A 19,534-nucleotide genomic window follows, 5' to 3' on the forward strand; every position below is an offset into this window, starting at 1 on the left:
GGGAACTGCTGCAGTGGGGTGGAAGTCTGAAGCCTTCAGGCACATTTGAGGCGACATTTTTGGTTCTAAGGTAGCTCTGGGTCGCTCCTGTAAAACGGGAATAACAACGCCTACGTGTTTTTCCACCAACAGCACCAAGTACTGTAATCTCTTGTCGCTATTGTTTTCCCTGGGATACAACGAGCTCCATGAGGTTAGGGGTTGAGCCCGGCCGGCTCATCCTCAGAGCCGAGCACAGCGCCGGGCACACCGTCTGTGGAATGAATGAACGGGGAGTCGTGGAGAGGAAGACAGGGAAGCCTCTCCGCAGGATGCGACCCGCAGCGCCCACTGCATCGCAAACCTTCCCTTCATTTCCGCCGCCAGGAAGCCTCGCAGCCCCAGCTCCCAAGAAGCACGCCTTTCTTCCCAGGATGCTCCGCGCCGGCGCGTCCCGTGATTGGCTGCACCGCCCCCACGTGACGCTGGGCTGGCGGCGGCGGTTGCCGGGGAGACAACCGGAGAAGTGGCGGCTGAGCGGGTTAGGAGAGGGTGTCCGCGGCGGTGCAGCAGGTAAGCGCGTCCCCCGACGCGGCTGGGCTGTCCCGGAATCCGCAGCCCCCGGGCGGGAGGGAGCTGTGGTGGGGACGGAGGGCCGAAGATCTGCGGAGCCCTTGGCCCGGAGGAAAGCCAGCTTGGCAGCCGCTGCCCAACACCCGCACTTCTGGTCTGCCGCCCTCGGCTCTGCCTCTGGCGTGGGCCCCAGGCGGCCTCCTGGGCAAGCCGAGGGCAGGCCCAGCTGCTTCCTGCAAGTAGTCCCTGATCAGTGCCTCAGTGGGCCAAACTTGGAGGGGGGCGCAAGTCGTCCGGCTGGGTAGTGACGGCGCGAGCGGGTAGCTTGGGGGCTTTTCGATCCAGACCCTCCGTTATCTGCGTCAGCTAACCTCCCCAGACTTCATACAATCTAAGCAAAACTAGGATGCTAGCCATGCAAAATCGTCTTGCAGACAAATCCCATCAACCTCCCCTTACTCAGCCAGCTTGGAGGTCCTAAAGCCCTTTATATAGAAATTAAGAAGCTGCCACACTGCAAGCCCCAAGAGTGACTGAAGAAGTTTTCCCTAGTTTTTGCGTAAAGTAGAGCAGCGGTTCTCAAACTTGAGTGTGCATAGAAGTCATCTGGAGAGCTTGTTTAAAGCAATTTCTGGGCATCGTGCCTGCCGTGGTGTTCAGTAAGGTCAGGGTGGTTCTAGGAATTTTATTTGCACAAGCACCCTGGGTGATTCTGATTGAGGTGGTCCCAGCATTTGGGGTAATGCTGTGTAGTGGTTAATGTCAGTCTGGATTTAAATTCTGATTTTTGTCGCTTACTGGCTGGATTTTTGGGAGCACCTCAGTCTTCTTGAGCCTCAGTTCCTTCTCAGGTTTATTGTGAAAATTAAATGTGAAGCATTTTGCAAATTGCCTGGCATACAATAAATTCTTAGCAAATGAACTTTTATGATATAAAGGTTTTGAGAAAATCCTAATTTCTAAGAACGTCAGAGTAATAGACTACCCAGCAGTGGCTCACATTCACTGAGAGACCATCACAGTAGAATCTTATTCAAGTGATGGTCTTGGAGAACTTCTCCGAGGAAGCAGGGGTTAGCGAGGTGAAGAAAGAGGAGGAGAATGTTGCAAGCAGAGAGAAGAGTATGTGCAAAGGCCCTGAAGTAGGAAGGAGCTTGAGTTCTCAAAAACAACAAAGTTTTCCTGTTCTAGGACCTTCAAAAAATGCTGTTCTCTCTGCTTGGACTCTATTTATTTATAAATATCTTGGGTATCTATCATGCCTACCAGACTTTGTTAAGTTCTGGAGGGATCACATTTATTTATTTATTTATTTATTTATTTTATTTTATTTTATTTTATTTTATTTTATTTGAGAGAGAGAGAGAGAGTGCCTGAGTGGTGGGAAGCTTGGGGAGCGGCAAGGGGGGAGAGGCAGAGAAAGAATCTTAAGCAGGCTCCACACCCAGTGCGGAGCCCAACTTGGGGCCCCATTTCATGACCCCAGTGTGACCTGTGCCGAAATCAAGAGTTGGATGCTTAACCAACCAAGCCACCCAGGTGCCCCGGAGGGATCACATTTAAATCCACCTCACTGCCTTTGTGAACAGGGTAATAAGTGTAGCAGTGGAAGTAAATGTAGAGTTCAGAGGTACCGCAGAGGAGGGAGAATTGCCTTGATAGGAAAGGAGGGGGAGGCGTTCATGGGAGACCTCCTGAGGGAGGTCAGTTCTGGGTTAAGAGAGCATGATGAGTCAAGTTTGTGGTGGGGCGAGTACATCAAACAGAAGTCTTGGAGTTGTGAAAGAGCGGGTGGTACAGGGGAACGCCAGGGGTTTACCACTGGTGGGCCTGATGTGGGGAAGAGGGAGAGGGGCAGGGCTGGTGTGGGCCCAGAGGAGGGCTGCAGAGATGCTGGTCCTCAACAGTAGCCGGTCTTTCTCTTCTCTTTATGTATCTGGCAGGTCTGCAGGTGCCAGGAAGGGTAGGCTCCCCGCTACTTCCAGATCCCTGCCTCCCTTCCTCAGAACCCCCAGCTCCTTCGAAGCGCGTGGCCCAGCCTTTACCACTCGCCGCCCCTCCTTGAGGCCATCACTTAGCAGGGGTGCAGTTGTTACCCTGTGAAGGCTGTAGCGCCTGGCTCGCTGTCTACCCCTCTACCCCCTCTACTTTCTGTTTTGGAGATTTCACCGTCCTGGCGGCTCGCTCCAGTTTCTTCATCTTTTAGGCATCTCTTTTGTCCGTTCTCTTTATCCACTGCTCCCATGGTCATGAATGTTTGACTACTGCGTCACCTCCAAAATCAAGCACCCGTTCCGCTCTGATCACACTTTTTATCTTTCAAGCTCCCGTGAATGGGCCTCCGAAGCAGATCTTGGGCCCCATGCCCCCTTAAGCAGGTGTTTGACCCTGTTGCTTTTTCACTGCCCTACAACCTCCCATGTACCTCCCTTCCTCCAGCCCTATTGCTCCATCACTGTTACACTTCTCTTTCCCCTGCCTTCTGGAAAAACCTTCCTTGGCTAACCTAAGTCAGACAGCTGAAAATGGCTGGAGAAACTGCAGAATTTGCAGACTGGTTCCATTTCGGATTCGAGCCCATGTGTCTTAAGCAGACTCTTGATATTGAAGATGGTGCCACCGGTCCGGGTCCGTAGTCAGCTTGGTTCCTGCCTCCTCTTCTCTTCCAGCTGTCAACACGCTTCTTACTGTCAGCCGATGACCTTGTTTCTTGTTTTACTCATCGCTGAATCTGTCCGTTTCTTTGGTCAGCACCCATCTCCTCTGTCCTCCCTCCATGTCAGGGTGGACTGTCCCCGCCCTGTCTAAGGCCCGGTCCTCCAGTTGGACACCGGATGCGGCAGGGACCTTGCTTCCTTAACCATCTCTTCTGCCTCAATTTGTCTTTTTCTAACTGGATCCTTCCCATCAACTTACAAACCTGCTGTTTGTAATATCCTCCTCCTTGAAAGACCTCCCATATCTTTCTAGCCACCACTTGCTCTCCTCTCCTTTGTGACAGATCTCCCTGTCCCTCCTTTGTTACGTCTCATCCTCTCTTTAACCCTTTCCAGTCAGGCGCCTCTCGTCACTGCTCTTGTCCATGTCACCGTCAAACTCCATGTTATCAAATCCAGGGCTCAAGTCTTCTGCCCGCATGTTACTGGAGCGTGTGTAGTCCCAGTAGATGTGGGGAACACCTTCCCTGGCTTCCAGGTGCCACAGTCTCCCGGTTGTGTCCCACTGACAAGTCACCACTCTTGGCTTCGTCTCTTGCTGGCTGCTTCTCTTCTTCCCGAGCCCTTGGTCTCCGAGTGCTCCAGGGTTCAGGCACAGGCCTGAGCTCTTCTCTGCTACACCTTCTCCTTAGGAGTCCTGTCTGTGTGGGACCCTTGTCTCCTGAAATGACATCTTTATGCGGACAATTTCCAAATGCTTACCTTCAGCTCCCGCCTTTCCTTTTTTTTCCCCTTTAAAAAATTTTAAATTCAGTTAATTAACACAATAACACAAATAATTAATACAATAATGTATTATTAATTTCAGAGGTAGAGTTCAGTGATTCATCAGTCATATAGAATACCCAGTGCTCATTACATCGCGTGCCCTCCTTAATGTCCAACACCCAGTTACCCCATCCCTCCAGCCACCTCCCCTCCAGCAACCCTCAGTTTGTTTCCTATGATTAAGAGTCTCTTATGGTTTGTCTCCCTCTCTTATTTCGTCTTGTTTTATTTTTCCCTCCCTTCCCCTATGATCCTGTTTTGTTTCTCAAATTCCACATATTTTGAGAGCATATGATAATTGTTTTTATCTGATTGACTTATTTCGCTTAGCATAATACCCTCTAGTTCCATCCATGTCATCGCAAATGGCAAGATTTCATTTTTTTTGATGGCCGAGTAGTATTCCATTGTATATATATATACCATATCTTCTTTATCCATTCATCTGTCAATGGACATCTGGGCTCTTTCCATAATTTGGCTATTGTGGACATTGCTGCTATGAACATTGGGGTGCAGGTACCCCTTCGGATCACTACATTTGTATCTTTTAGGTAAATACCTCGTAGTGGAATTGCTGGGTAGTAGGGTAGCTCTATTTTTAGCTTTTTGAGGAACCTCCATACTGTTTCCCGGAGTGTTTCCCACTAAGAGCGTAAGGGGGTTCCCCTTTCTCTGCATCCTTGGCAAAATCTGTCGTTTCCTGACTTGTTAATGTTAGCCATTCTGACCGGTGTGAGGTGGTATCTCATTGTGGCTTTGATTTGCATTTCCCTGATGCCGAGTGATGTTGAGCAATTTTTCATGTGTCTGTTGGCCATGTGGATGTCTTCTTTGCAGAAATATCTGTTTGTGTCTTCTGCCCATTTCTTGATTGAATTATTTGTTCTTTGGGTGTTGAGTTTGATAAGTTCTTTATAGATCTTGTCTACTAGCCCTTTATCTGATATGTCATTTGCAAATATCTTCTCCTTTTTGTTTTTGTCTTTTGGTTTTGTCCACTGTTTCCTTTGCTGTGCAAAAGTTTTTTATCTTGATGAAGTCCCAATAGTTCATTTTTGCTTTTGTTTCCCTTGCCTTTGGAGACGTGTCTAGCAAGAAGTTGCTGTGGCTGAGGTCACAGACATTGCTCCCTGTGATCTCTAGGATTTTGGTGGATTTCTCTCTCATATTTAGGTCTTTCATCCATTTTGAGTCTATTTTTGTGTATGGTGTAAAGAAATGGTTCAGTTTCATTCTTTTGCATATGGCTGTCCAATTTTCCCAACACCATTTGTTGAAGAGACTGTCTTTTTTCCATTGGATATTCTTTCCTGCTTTGTTGAAGATTAGTTGACCATCGAGTTGAGGGTCCATTTCTGGGTTCTCTCTTTTGTTCCACTGATCTATGTGTCTGTTTTTGTGCCAGTGCTGTACTGTCTTGATGATGACAGCTTTGTCATAGAGCGTGACATCCGGAATTGTGATGCCACCAGCTTTGGTTTTCTTTTTTAACATTAACGAATATCATTCTCAATGGGGAAAAATGGGGAGCTTTTCGCCTAAGGTCAGGAACAGGGCAGGGATGTCCACTATCACCACTGTTGTTCAACGTAGTACTAGAAGTCCTAGCCTCAGCAATCAGACAAGAAAAAGAAATAAAAGGCATCCAAATTGTCAAAGAAGTAGTCAAACTCTCACTCTTTGCAGATGACATGATACTTTATGTGGAAAACCCAAAAGACTCCACCCCAGAATTGCTAGAACTCATACAGGAATTCAGCAGAGTGGCGGGATATAAAATCAATGCACAGAAATCAGTTGCATTTCTATACACTAACAATAAGACAGAAGAAAGAGTAATTACGGAGTTGATTCCATTTGCAATTGCATCAAAAACCATAAGATACCTAGGAATAAACCTAACCAAAGAGGCAAAGGATCTGTAGAACACTCATGAAAGAAATTGAGGAAGAAATGGAAAAATGTTCCATGCTCATGGATCGGAAGAACAAATATTATTAAAATGTCTGTGCTACCTAGAGCAATCTATACATTGAATACAAACCGTATTAAAATACCATTAGCTTTTTTCACAGAGCTAGAACAAATAATCCTAAAATTCATATGGAACAAGAAAAGACCCTGAATAACCAAAGGAATGTTGAAAAAGAAAACCGCATTTCCCTTCACTCTAGACTCACGTGCACTGACCTTCTCAGCACCCTACTTGGATGCCTTGTGGGCCTGTGACACTTATGGCTGGAATAGCACTCTTGAGCTGGCCTCTCAGACACGCCCCCCCCCGTTTCCCCCACCTCAACAAATGGCATCTGCCTAGGCCCCAGTGTCACCCTTCACTTTTTGCCCTCACATCCCACCTCCAGTCCATCAGCAGGTCGTGCCACCTCTCCCTTTCACATGTGGAAGCTGAACCCTTCACAAGGTTCCTGTTCCTCATCCAGACTTCCCTCCTCACCAGCTTGGGGTTTGCTGTGGCCTCCTTACCACTCCGTCCCCTCAGTCTCTCCCCCACACAGCAGACCCTGCTGTTAGGTACTGTAAATTGGGTGGTGGAATCCCCTCTCAGTCCCTCTCTGGGCTTACCATTATACTCAAGCCGCTAGCTTACTCAAGGCCTATTTGACCTGGCCCGGCACCTCATGGCCTCCAGGGTCTGCCTTCTCTTGCCACACCCCCAGACCTCAGCACTCCGCAGCCCCTGCACTTGCAAATCTCTCTCCCCCAGATCTAGAAGTGCTCATGTCCTCACGTCTCTGCCCAAATGTTCTCAGGGAGGCCTTCTCTGCCCCCACTATCTAAAATAACCCCATACCTCTCTTCTCCAAGCTCTGTCCCCTTCCTTGCTTTATTTTCCTCACACCTGAAATTACTTCCATTTATTTTTGAACAATGACAGCATGTCAGGCCCTGGCCTAGGCACTGGGGATGCCAGGGGAACAGGTGTTCTCCTGAATCCACAGTGAGCAGGACTTAAATGTAGGGATGTGCAAGTCAGGTAGTGGTTAGTGCTGTTGAGAAAAATAAAGCAGGACAAAAGACTAAGCAGTGATGGGGCCGACCCCTTACAAAGGGTCGTCAGGGCAAGCCTCGCTGAGGAGGTGACATTTAAGCACCCTGAAGGAGGCGGGGATGTCTGCAGAGTGTCTGCAGTAAGTGCCAAGTCCTCGAGAGAGAGCAGGCATGCGATGTGGGGGTCCAGTGGGTGCAGCCACACAGTGGCCATCATGGCTGAAGTTAACAGAACAAAGGAGAGAGTATGGGAGGCCACGTTGTGTAGCCTTTGAGAGTTGAGCCTAAGCAGGGTGGCCTTCGTCTGGAGGATGGTGGAGCCACAGGAGGGTCCTAAGCAGGAAGGGAAAGATCACTTGTTAATAGGATAGAAATTGAAGTGGAGAGAGAAGAGACGAGAAATTGAGTCACTGGTACCTCAGGAGAGATGAAGCCACAAAATGATGGTGAGACAGAGAAGAGAAGGAAAAGGGGGAAATGACTACATTTAACCTTCCTGACTTGTGCTCAAATAATTCAAATCAAATACACTGATCGGCAGATCAAAATGTAATGGTACAGAATCATGTGTTCCAAGAGATCTGATCGATTCTCCACTTGGTTTTACAGGTGAAAGAGGCCCCAGATCAGGTGCCAGGGAATGGCCCAGGTAGTGTTAGTGCCCAGACTTTCTCATTCCTCTGGGGTTATGGGCAGCCAGTCTGGCTGAAGAGCCCAGGAGTAGGGCACAGGGAGTGGCTGCTTTGGGCACACCTGGGGACAGAAAAAGTAGAAAGTACTTTTTAAAAAGGTTTGCAATGTTTAATTTATTTAAATGTTTGGAAATGTACATAGATATTGTGCCTCCTTAAATGTAATTAAAAACCTGACCATGGGGCGCCCGGGTGGCTCAGTCGGTTAAGCGTCCGACTCTTGATATCAGCTCAGGTCACATTCTCAGGGTCATGAGATCAAGCCCCGTGTTGGGCTCCACACTGGGCATGGAGCCTGCTTAAGATTCTCTCTCTCGCTCTCTCTCTGTACACCCCTCCCCCCTGTGCCCCCGCTTGCTCTCTGTCTCTAAACTAAACAGAATGAAAACTACCTAATACGTTCTCTGGAGCATGACCTTGTGTTAACACTTGTGTAAATGCACACCGCTTCCTCCCTCATTACTGTACGTTAAATGATCACGCTCTTCGGGAAACACGAAAGACTTCTTGCAAATAAGTAGTATCCCATATCTTTTTGTGAATGATTACTGTTTTTTACTTGGAGGCAGAGGGAGGAGTTGGTGACTCTGTTCCTTTATATCAGATTAATTTTGATGCATATCCTTTTTTAAAGTAAACCAATGAACCGTATCAGATTGTTTTGTTCTAAAATGCACTTTGTGGTCTTGACTGTTTGAATTACACATACCACATTATGGCACATGAGAAAACCAAATAAGAAGACTCTTCCCCAGTCTCACTAGCAATCCTCGAGTCTCACTTATACCACCTTCTAGCCCGTGTTCATATTCATTTAGTGGTTGTCACAGAAGAGGGAATTACTTTGGACGTTAGCCTCCGTGTTTCCTAGCGCTGCTATGATAAATTACCGTACAATCGGTGACCTAAAACAACACAGGTTATTATCTTAGAGTTCTGGGGCTCAGAAGTCCAAAATGGGTCTCACTGAGCTGAAATCAGGGTGTTCACAGGGCTTGTTCATTTCCGAAGGCTCCAGAGGAGAATCTGTTCCTTGCCTTTTTGAGCTTCTAGAGGCTGCCTGCGTTCATTCCTTGGCCTGGGGCCCTTCCTCCACGTTCGGGGCAAGCGATGCATCACTCTGACATTGACCCTCTTGCCTCCTTATAAGGGCCACCAGACTACTCGTACGTACGCTCCGTCTTTTAAGGTCAGCTGATTAGCAGCCTTTATCCCATGTGCAACTTTAATTCCCTCTTGCCAGGAACCTAGCATATTCGCAGGTCCTGGGGGTTAGGATGGGGACCGTGATTCTCCCGCCACAGCGACCTTTTTATGATTTCACAGATGGTTGAAATGAAAGCTTTTATCTTCTATTTTTGCCTTGTAGAGACTTTTGCTGTGAGAGTTGACAGCAACTGTTCACCATGGGGGATGTTCTCGCTCATGAGTCAGAATTACTTGGACTCGTGAAAGAGGTATGTTCTAGAAAACACGGGGCGCAGAAAGAGATCTTGAAAACTTGTATTTTACAATGCAGCAAATTTTACAGTGCCTTACAGTGTGTTTTCTATCCTTACGTTAGAGTTACCTGTTTTCCATTATATGATTTTTTGCTTTCATAACTAAATGGAAATCTGAAAGGCACTTGAACAAATTTCTTTAAAGGAAGTTATACTAGTAAACCTATGCTCACAGTAAAGATTCAAACAATGGAAGCATAAAAAGTTCATTTCCCTGTTCCACGCCTGCAGGGACCACTGTTCATGGGTTAGTCTATTTTTCTGGACTTTTTCCCTATGAATATTCAAAATATATTTACATGTCTATAGAGGGTTTTACAAAATGGGATGACGCCATACACATTGTTCTGAAGCTTGGCTTTTCTCTGTCAACAGTACTACGGCATGAATATCTTCCTGTGATCTGCCCCATACTTTTTCTGCTGTAGAATATTTCACTGAGTGGCTGTATCTCCTTACCTTGCTGTTAATGGACATTTAGGTTTCCCACACTGAAAGCTTTTGAGGGACAGGCCCCACCCCCTAGGCTTTTTTATATTCTCGACTGCTTTTAGCATGGGGCAAGCACATAGCTGGTGCTCAAGAAACTGCTGCTGTTTCAGTCTGTGGTGAGACCGTTCGTCAGGCAGCGCGGGCCACGGCCGTGGAGCAAGGCGTCTGCCCCGGAAACGCAGCTTTGAAATTCACTGGTGTGATCATGAATACATTCTGAGCACTGGGTGTTACATACGAGAGAAGAGAGATTGAGTCACTGGTACCTCAGGAGAGATGAAGCCACAAAATGATGGTGAGACAGAGAAGAGAAGGAAAAGGGGGAAATGACTACATTTAACCTTCCTGACTTGTGCTCAAATAATTCAAATCAAATACACTGTGATCGGCAGATCAAAATGTAATGGTACAGAATCATGTGTTCCAGGAGATCTGATCGATTCTCCACTTGGTTTTTAACAGATGAAAGAGGCCCCAGATCAGGTGCCAGGGAATGGCCCAGGTAGTGTTAGTGCCCAGACTTTCTCATTCCTCTGGGGTTATGGGCAAAGGTTGTGGACAGGGCCTGGAGAAAGAGCCCACTCTTTCCACTTTGGTGGAAACCAAAAGACGTGACTGCCACAAACTGAGAAGGAGGGGAGAACGGCCGTGAAGTACGTGGTCGGGAGGCCAGGAGAGCAGCGTCCCTGCACGGGCGCTGAGCTGGACTGCCGTGCTCCAGGGTCACTGATGACGTTGCCCATCTTTTAACGGCTGGTCTTCTGTTCTTAAGGACAGACATCCTTTCTAGTGCCAACTTCAGGTGGCAGATTCCCAGAGACCTACCAACCCAAAGCCGTCAGGCCTTCTGAGATCACTTCTGCCTTTTTCAGACTGTTGCACACATCATTTTGCTTCCGTTAACAATGATCGTGAATCATGCAGCTCACATTTTCTTTCTTGAAAGCACATTTATTTCCTGTAGACAAGCGTTTTCTATGATACTGTCTTTCTAGGCTTTTGGTATGTGTGTCGAGTAAGTAGATCCTAAGCTGGATCCTGAATTCTCCCACGGATGACAGTTCGTTAACCCCATCATAAGTCAGTGGTAACTTTGAGCTGGTACAGTTACATCAAGGACAGTGCTTTGTTGACGTTAAAATAGAGAAATGTATATACGTTTATGTTCTTTTTTTATAGTATTTAGATTTTGCCGAATTTGAAGACACCTTGAAAACATTTTCAAAAGAATGCAAACTAAAAGGAAAGCCATTATCTAAAACAGCAGGTGGCTCCTTAAGGGACTCCAAATCATTGATCATCCAGGTAACATTTTGCTTTTTTTTTAAATGTGTCAATGATCAAGATGCTCCCAACTTGTAAAAACTGCTGTTATTAGAGATTATTGGAATTGTTTCTGGGAACCTGGTCAGAGTGGCTGTTATTTTATTAACTAATTGACTGATTTTTTTAAGTAAGCTCTATGCCCAGCATGGGGCTGGAAGTCACAACTCTGAGATCAAGAGTCACATGCTCCACCGATGACGGAGCCAGCCAGGTGCCCCCAGGCACCCCAAGAGTGACTTCTAGATGCTCAGGTGTTTTTGTATGAATTAATAGTGTCATCTTTTTTTCTTTTTTTAAGGTTTATTTATTTACTTTAGAGAGAGGGAGAGCGTGCAAGTAGGGGGAGGGGCAGAGGGAGAGGAAGAGGGCGAGAAACAGACTCCTTGCCACCACGAGGCTCTATCTCACGACCCTGAGACCATGACCTGAGCCAAAATCAGGAGTCAGGTGCTCAGCTGACTGAGCCCCCCAGCCCCCCAGTAATGTCATCTTTAAATCTGTGTACCTTCCCTAGGAAATGGGTTATGACATAATATCTTCCACGTAAATACGTTTCTGTTTATTTTATTTGTTTATTTTGTTTAATTTTTTATTTAAATTTAATTTAGTTAACATATAATGTATTATTAGTTTCAGGGGTAGAATTTAGTGATTCATCAGTCGTATGTAACACCCAGTGCTCATTACATCGTGTGCCCTCCTTAATGTACGTTCCTTGGGAAGAAGAAAAAGAGGAAACTGTGCAATGCTTAGGAACTGAGACAAATGTGATCCCCATCCTGAGGGGTTTTAGGTTATGTATTTTAGGCACTGCGGACCCAGTGAACCAAACCAAAGCTCACCCCTCCAGGCGCTGGAGTTCTAGTTCAGGGAGGCTGGAGGGGCAGGGAGCAAGGTTTGTCCATGTTGTTGCATGTGACAGAATTCGCTTCCTTTTTAAAGCTGAAGGATGTGCCATTTCGGGTCTGTCCCCCATTCTGTTCACCCGTTCGTCCAGCAGTGGGCACTCGAGTTGCTCGCACCTCTTGGCTGTTGCGGAGAGTGCTGCTGTGAACGTAGGTGTACAAATAACTCTTTGAGATCCTGCTTGCGCTTATTTTGGATATATACCCAGAAGTGCATTACTGCATCATAGGTAGTTCTATTTTTAATTTTTTGAGGAACCTCCGTCCTGTTTTCCATAGTGATTGCATTTTCTATTCCCATCAGCAGTGCACCGGGGTTGTAAGTTCTCCACAGCCTTGCCAACACTTGTTGGTTTTGGTTTGGTTTGGTGTTGATAGTCATCCTACTGGATGTGAAGTGATGTCTTGTGGTTTGGGTTCACATTTCTCAGATGTATTCAGGTCCATTTTTCTATAACTTGAAAGATTTTGAAACTTTCTGATTGCCACAAGCATATTTTTTCTACTCATCCAGTAAACAGTCGTGCCCCCGTGACAGCTATTCCAAACCAAATCCCTGGAACAGCAGCTTAGCCAAATATCTTCAGCGTCAGTGGCACTCAGCAAATGGAGAATTTCCCGAAGCACAGTTCTGTAAGAAGAGTGTGTGTGCGTGTGTTTATGAGTTATTGTTGGTGGTGTGTAAATATTCTGCGCTTGGCGATTCTGGCTGGGATCGTGGTTTATATTAGAGAAGATCATTAATATTTGTGACTATATGAGTTATAACACTGGACTGCTTTGTATGTCGATATTATTTTAAATGCACAGAGTATTTCCAGGTACAGAATATGAATCATAAATTAGGATGGATTTTAGATGTGATTATAATGATACAGGAAAGGTTTGTGGTCCCAGGTCTACAAATGAAGAATTTAGAACAAACTGTACGTGGCCCGTTTGAACATGTGGACTCTGCCAAGCCACGTAAGAAAATACCTCGACTCGAAGCCTTAAATACGCACCAGAGTCTGTACTCAACTCGTTCACACAAAGAGCTCTTGGTCAGCAGCCCTCTCACGGGAGCGTGCCTCCCCCCGGAGTGGCTCGCACGGATGGCAGGGTTGGCTTAGAGCTCAGCAGCGGCGAGCCTGGAGTGGCGTCAGACTCCAGCAGCACTGCCGCTTGGGAAGATCCCCCGCACCTTTGTGTCAGTCAGTAACGGGGTTCCTCCTAGTTCTTCCAGACGTGGTAGTGCTTGACCGTTTGCACTTTGTTTGGGCACCTCCCTTCCCATGGTTGCTGACAGGCTGTCTTTCGCTGTTTCCAAGGCTGAGGAGCCAAGACCTTCCAGAGTAAGGTAATAGTCAGTTGTTCTGGATCACATGACATAGAGAACGTTTCTGTAATAAGCACAGCTGAAGATTCTTTTTTTTTTTTTTAATTTTTTATTTATTTGAGAGAGAGTGAGAAAGAGTGCAGCTGGGAGGGGAGAGGGAGAGAGAAACTCCAAGCAGACGCCACACTGAGTGTGGAACCCAGTGCGGGGCTCATCTCAAGACTCCAAGATCACGACCCAAGCTGAAACCAAGAGTTGGTTGCCACCCAGGCACCCCAAAGATTCTTTTTTTTTTTTTAAGATTTTATTTATTTATTTATTTGAGAGAGAGTGAGAGAGAGAGAAGGAACACAAGCTACGGGAGAGGCAGAGGGAGAGGGAGAAGCAAACTGCCCCTGAGCAGGGAGCCTGATGCCGGGCTTGATTCCAGGACCCCAAGAATATGACCTGAGCTGAAGGCAGACACTTAACTGACTGACTCACCCAGGTACCCCTTGAAGATTCTTTATTAGTGAATGTCTTTAAGTATAACCAGACAGTGCAACATTGTGCAGTACATTCCCATTTTATAATATTAACAAACTTATTTCTAAACAACCTAAAAAAAAGAGGAAAACTATAAAGCCATTTAAAAAAAGTATAAAAGAACAACGATCAATTAACGGTAATGAATAATGGTGTTGGGTGGGGGAGCTGGAGGTTCTACAGAAAATCCAATCCAAGAAAAGCTTTTGCAAATGAGCACAAACTGTAGGTCAGAGTATCTTGGGCATTTCATATAGTAAGGACAACGATATGAATCCCATGGTTTGGGACCGTTAGGAAGTTCTGTCCATTCTGCCTTATACCGAAATCCGCAAAATTATGCAGCAGGTATTTGCAGTGAGTCAGTCATCATTCTTCTTGTGAGGCTGGTGGCATGATAGTCGCCATCTCCTTTCCCTAGAATTCTCTATTTCAGCTTTTGCGTGGTAGGTTGGGAAACTGTCTGCCCTGCATAGTCAGACTCACACAGCCCCGAGGTTGGAAGGGAGCCAGGCCTGTGCTCCTTTCTCCATCTCCAGCCTGTGCGTCCCTGTTTCTGTAATTAGTGGACATAGACAGTCACTGTATGGGTGTGTTGGGATCTGTAGTCACTTCCCAGGTGCCATCTCGATGGGACATGCTTTAGCAACAGGGAGCAGATGGCAGCACCCCCGCCCAGGCCTGGGATTGACTGGGGCAGTGTATGAGCTGCCACTCCAGGACTCACTTGGGCTGTCGGTAAGCTTCCAAACGCGAGGTGAGTTCCGCTGAGGCCTGGCTGGGCTTTGGGTCTGGCCTGGTTTTTACCGATCACATGCTGTGGGTCAGCAAGTCCACAGGATGACTTCAGTGTATTTATGTTCCCGTGAGTTTTCTGGCCTCAAGTCCTGGGCCTGTGGCTGGCTCCTTCCACTTCAGAGACTTAAATGTTTCATCTGTTCCTTGCAAAGCTGAGACTGATATTGGAACCAGGGTTGGTTTGTGGGAATCTCAGCCTAAGATGCTTGAAGCCTTCTAGCTCTTTATTTTTCTGTCCCTTATCTCGAGAACAAGACTGAGTTTTCATCACACTGGAACCACGGAGTGTATGGGGTATGCAGGGTATTGGGTAATTGTGAGAATTTGGGGTGTTGGGAGAACGGGCATCCCTTATGACTGGGGTTCAGTCTGATGTCTTCTCCACAGAAGGACCTCGTTGCTGCATTTGACAATGGAGACCAGAAGGTGTTCTTTGACTTGTGGGAGGAGCACGTTCCCAGTTCCATCCGAGATCGTGACTCCCTCGCCCAGAAGTTGGAATTCTATCTTCACATCCATTTTGCCATCTATCTGCTGAAATACTCCGTAGGGAGACCTGTAGGTTCCCTTTGTGATTTGGGTGGTCTGAGTGGCGTGTGCCAGGGGAACGCTAGCTGTTCATTTTGTATGTGAGCATTAGTTTAGTTTTGTGGCCATTTTATCAAACTGCTTTCAAGGAGTGGGTGTCCTGTGTCCTGTGCATGATTTTCTGGCTCGTTCCCAGCAGTTTATTTTCTAGTTTATACGGAGAGTTAATAATTTCTGTACTGAAAGCTACATGGTTTTCCTCAATGCCTCAAATTTTGTAAACCCAGCAAGATAAAGTTTCCTTATTTGGCAACTTAACGTAAATACACGTATGTCTAAGAGAACACGTGCTGATACCACAGATTAGACTATGTTAGAAGAGAAGTTTAAGCTTAAGCCGCGGAAAGATGCCTGTTTGCGAAGGTCTGTCGGAGCAGTTGGCTGAATGTGGCCTCTGCAGTCTTTCCGCAGGGGTGCAGAGGGCACGGCTGACAGCGGCCGCTGCTGTGGCCGCCGAGCCTCCCAGTGCAGAGCAAATGACCGAAGGGAGCAGGGCCATGTTGACATTCGACCACATGCCTTTCTTTAGTGGCTTCTCCTTGCATTAGCTACTGCCTCCAAGCACCTGTGTTCACTTATTTAAATGTCAGGGGGGCCAGAGGCGGGGCCGGGGGTGGAGGGAGCAGCTGTACAGTAAGTCGTGGTAGCCATTCCTGTTCCTCAAGACAGTGCTCATGGGGGGTGAGATCATGGGAGATTTTCACTTTCTTTATATTTATTTCTGTTTTCTAACTTTTTTATTTTGATGTAAGATTAAAAAAATCAATAAACATATATTTTTTTAAGCCCGGTGGCCAGAAGAAGGCTTCACAGTATAGATGGAGTGAGTTGCATTGATTGGAGGAGCACACATACACAGGGTGTACGTAACTGCTGTGGCCAGGTGGTCAGGGAAGGAGAGTGATCGGTTCCAGGCGGAGCAGCTCAAGTCCTCCGACCTCACTGAGGCACAGGAAGAAATCAATACAAGGGATCAAGTTCCCTTGGATCACATGTAGAACCAGTGAAGCCCGCAAGATCAGTGCTTAGTTAGCTTTGCAAAGGGAAGGACGAATGGTATGGAAGCTTCTGTTTCAGAAAACCATGAAGGTCCACCTGTTCACCTGTAGACACCTCTCCTGAGGGAATCCTGGAAATGCAACCACATGTTTATGATCTCTGACAAGTGGAAACAATCCACATGTCTAATAGTAGGGGAATTGGCTAAGTAAATTGTGATAGACCCACGAGATAAGGTTTTGTCCTGCCGGTAGGAACGATGTTTATGAAGAATTTTAAAGATATGAGCACATGATAATTATAAAGTAAAAGGGCAGCAGATCGAACTGTGTATCTAGTTCTCTGAAATTGCTGACAAAGTAGGGTCAAGGGGGAGGTGGGGGTGGTGTTAGCATGACCGGCGACAGCGTGCTTGCTAGACCGGGCAGAGAGGATGCCAGCAACATGGCTAGAGCTAGAGGAGCCGTGGAGAGAGGGCGGGATGGACAGAGGGACTGGTCGTCCAGCAGGAGACCCCAAGTGAGCATCTTTCCTTCTTTGCAGGACAAAGAGGACCTGGATGAGAGGATTTTTTATTTCAAAACCTACCTGGAGACCAAAGGGGCAGCACTGAGCCAGACCACGGAGTTTCTCCCTTTCTATGCTCTGCCTTTTGTTCCCAACCCCATGGTGCACCCCTCGTTTAAAGAGCTCTTCCAGGTGAGTGACGCATCGGATCCTGGGCGGCATTGTGGTTTCACCTTGTCAATGCTAGTGGTTTCTGAATGATGCTGTGAAAAAACCAAAAATTGGCTTGTTTTCAGATAATTTTCTTTGATGAACTTTTCTTGTGCCATTAAATGTGATTTTTTGGGTTGTATTAAGACTTGTTAACCAGACTAACATAACTATTTTTAAATGTACTTCTTAAAGCATTCCGGCATACCTTTTCAGTATCAAAAGGATAATTTTTATTCAATTACATTGAAAATTGGTAGCCTGAAAAGAACTAGGTTTTTTAATGTAATTGCTGGCCGTATACGTTTTAATTTGTATTCAGAGTCTCACTTACTTGGCGCATGTGTGAGGACCTGGTTGTGTACTATTACTTCCTTCAGACTACTTGCCTGGAGCTCTTTTAATTGTTATATTTCACCGTAATTGACATTTCAGCATACTATTTATTGTCAGTGTTTATCCGTTGTAGTAATTCTTTTTGACTTAATAAAATTAAGATGTCTCCTGGGAGGTTTATGAAAATGTGTTTAAGAGACTGATGCGGTTGCCTTTTCTAAAGAAAGATCTCACAGTGTTTCCGGGCAGCTCTTTGGAGAGCGCTCCTGTGCCACTGGACAGCGGGAGCGCTTCCCTTTGCAGACCCAGTACCTCTCCGTCTCCTGATCCGTTATACCTAGTCACACACCTGTCCGCGTTCCTGAACAGCAGCCACTAAATCAAAGGCCAGGGCGCTGACCGATTTCATCAAAGCAGGCTTGTCATGGAGTCGCCAGCGTGGAATTCTGCGCTTGGTTTTCTTTGTCCATCCAAATTTAGTTTCGCCCCCTTCCTCTCTGAGAAGGTTGAAAATATGTAACGGCTAAGGAAGGCGGTGAAACTTGAAATGTTGGATTTCTTCACCGTGAAGACTTCTGTTTGTGAAGATGATGGCGCAGCAGTGTGGCCGCAGTGAGGTCCGGGGCGGGTGGGGGGGGGGGGTGCGGCCGCCAGCGACATCCAGCCCGGGCTGCAGCAGGAGGCTGGCCCGCTCTGGCTTGGCATGTCAAGTCCGCAGACTTCACTGTTCATGGGGAGTCATTTTATTCCATTTTTTTTCCTTTTACTTCCTTCTGCATATGTTCTTTCAGGGGCCATCACAGATACTTGAGTATGTAAACGTAATAAAATCTAAAGCTCATACTTGCCCCTCTTCCAGAGCATTACAAGGACTCTAGGATGCGCTCACCTCCCTCAACCCCTTCCCAGCTCGTGTGCTGGTACCGTCCTGTGTTTCAGTTACATGCTTCAACCCCCGTGTTGCAGATTCTTACTATTCTATGCAAGCTGTGTGTGTACGGATTTACCCTTCTATTCGCCCATGGTTGTGCTAGCTGTTCTGTCTTGCATCGAGGACCTTCCATCTGTAATCATCTCTGCCTCACGGACATCCCTTCAGAGTCTCCTTTAGCTGGAGATCTCTTCTTTCCATCCTCACCTGCCTGAAATGTCTCTGTTGATTTCTCAGGCAGGGTCCAGAATGGTAGGTTTACAGCTATTTTCTTTCTTTCTTTCTTTCTTTAAAGATTTATTTACTTATTGAGAGAGAGAGAGCATGCGCATGTGTGTGGGGAGGGGCAGGAGGAGAGGGAGAGAGAAAGAATCTCAAGCAAACTCGGTGCTGAGCTCAGAGCCCAATGCGGGCTGGATCTCACAATCCTGAGATCAGGACCTGAGCCAAAAACAAGAGTCAGACGCTCCGCACACTGTGCCACCCAGGCGCCCCAGACAGCTATTTTCTTTTATGACATTAAAGGTGATGTTATCACCTCGCACCCATTGTTGCTGTTGGAGGTCGGCCATCATTCTAATCGTTCTTCCCATGTAGGTGATCTGTCTTGTTCCTCTGACCTTTGAGGCTGTGTGATTTTACTGTGACGTGTCTAGGGATAGATTTCTATTTTTACTTGGGATTTGTTGGGCTTCCTGGATGTGACGTTTTGTGTCTTTCAACGATCTGGAAAATTCTCTTTTCTCTTCGTGTATTGCCTCGCCCCCATTCTCTTTATTACCTTTTTCTGGATATCTGATTAAATCTACTATTTAACTACGTATCTGATTAAATCTGCATTAGACTTGTTCCTTCTATCCTTTTTTTTTTTCATTTAAAAAATTTGTGACAAAATACACATAAAATAAGATTTACCATCTCAGCCGTTATGAAGTGTACAGTTCAGTAGAGTTAAGGATGTTCACAGTGTTGTGCCCTCCATGTCTCTTAACATCTTGTATTTTCCTTGTCGTGATCTCTGTCGGGACTGTATTCTGGGTGATATATTCACACCTGTCTTCTAGTTCCCAAGTTCACCCATCAAACTGTCTAATCTGTTCTTTAATCTCTTCATTGAATTCGTAATTTCAGTTACTAACTTTTGTTAATGGAAGTTCTTTTTGTTTTTTAATTCAAATTTACTAGGTTATTTTTTATAGTCTCTTATTCTTTGCTCATATTTTCAAGCCTTTCTTTTTATTTCTTTACCATATTATACATTTGTGTTATATTTTTTATCTGTTAATTTTACCATCAGGAGCCTTTGTAGATTTGATCCGGCTACGTTTAATTTCTGCTGGTTCTCACTCACGGTGC

The 19,534-nt window shown here is 46.2% G+C and overlaps 1 protein-coding gene across 3 annotated transcripts in view; it reads left to right on the top strand.

Moving 5' to 3' along the window:
• The first annotated feature begins 464 nt into the window (after window positions 1-464).
• ARMC9 (armadillo repeat containing 9) overlaps window positions 465-19,534 on the top strand; it is a 146,794-nt gene continuing 127,724 nt past the window's right edge. For all 3 annotated transcript variants that reach the window (XM_026491715.4, XM_048214328.2, XM_057305543.1), the window contains exons 1-5: window positions 465-552; window positions 9,111-9,198; window positions 10,915-11,040; window positions 14,995-15,165; window positions 16,738-16,893. In XM_026491715.4, coding sequence (XP_026347500.2) covers window positions 9,148-9,198; window positions 10,915-11,040; window positions 14,995-15,165; window positions 16,738-16,893 — 504 coding nt within the window. In that variant the 5' untranslated portion in view covers window positions 465-552; window positions 9,111-9,147. The remainder of the gene's footprint in view (window positions 553-9,110; window positions 9,199-10,914; window positions 11,041-14,994; window positions 15,166-16,737; window positions 16,894-19,534) is intronic.

This window comes from Ursus arctos, unplaced genomic scaffold (assembly GCF_023065955.2).
Source record: "Ursus arctos isolate Adak ecotype North America unplaced genomic scaffold, UrsArc2.0 scaffold_1, whole genome shotgun sequence".
In the NCBI taxonomy this organism is placed as follows: domain Eukaryota; kingdom Metazoa; phylum Chordata; class Mammalia; order Carnivora; family Ursidae; genus Ursus; species Ursus arctos.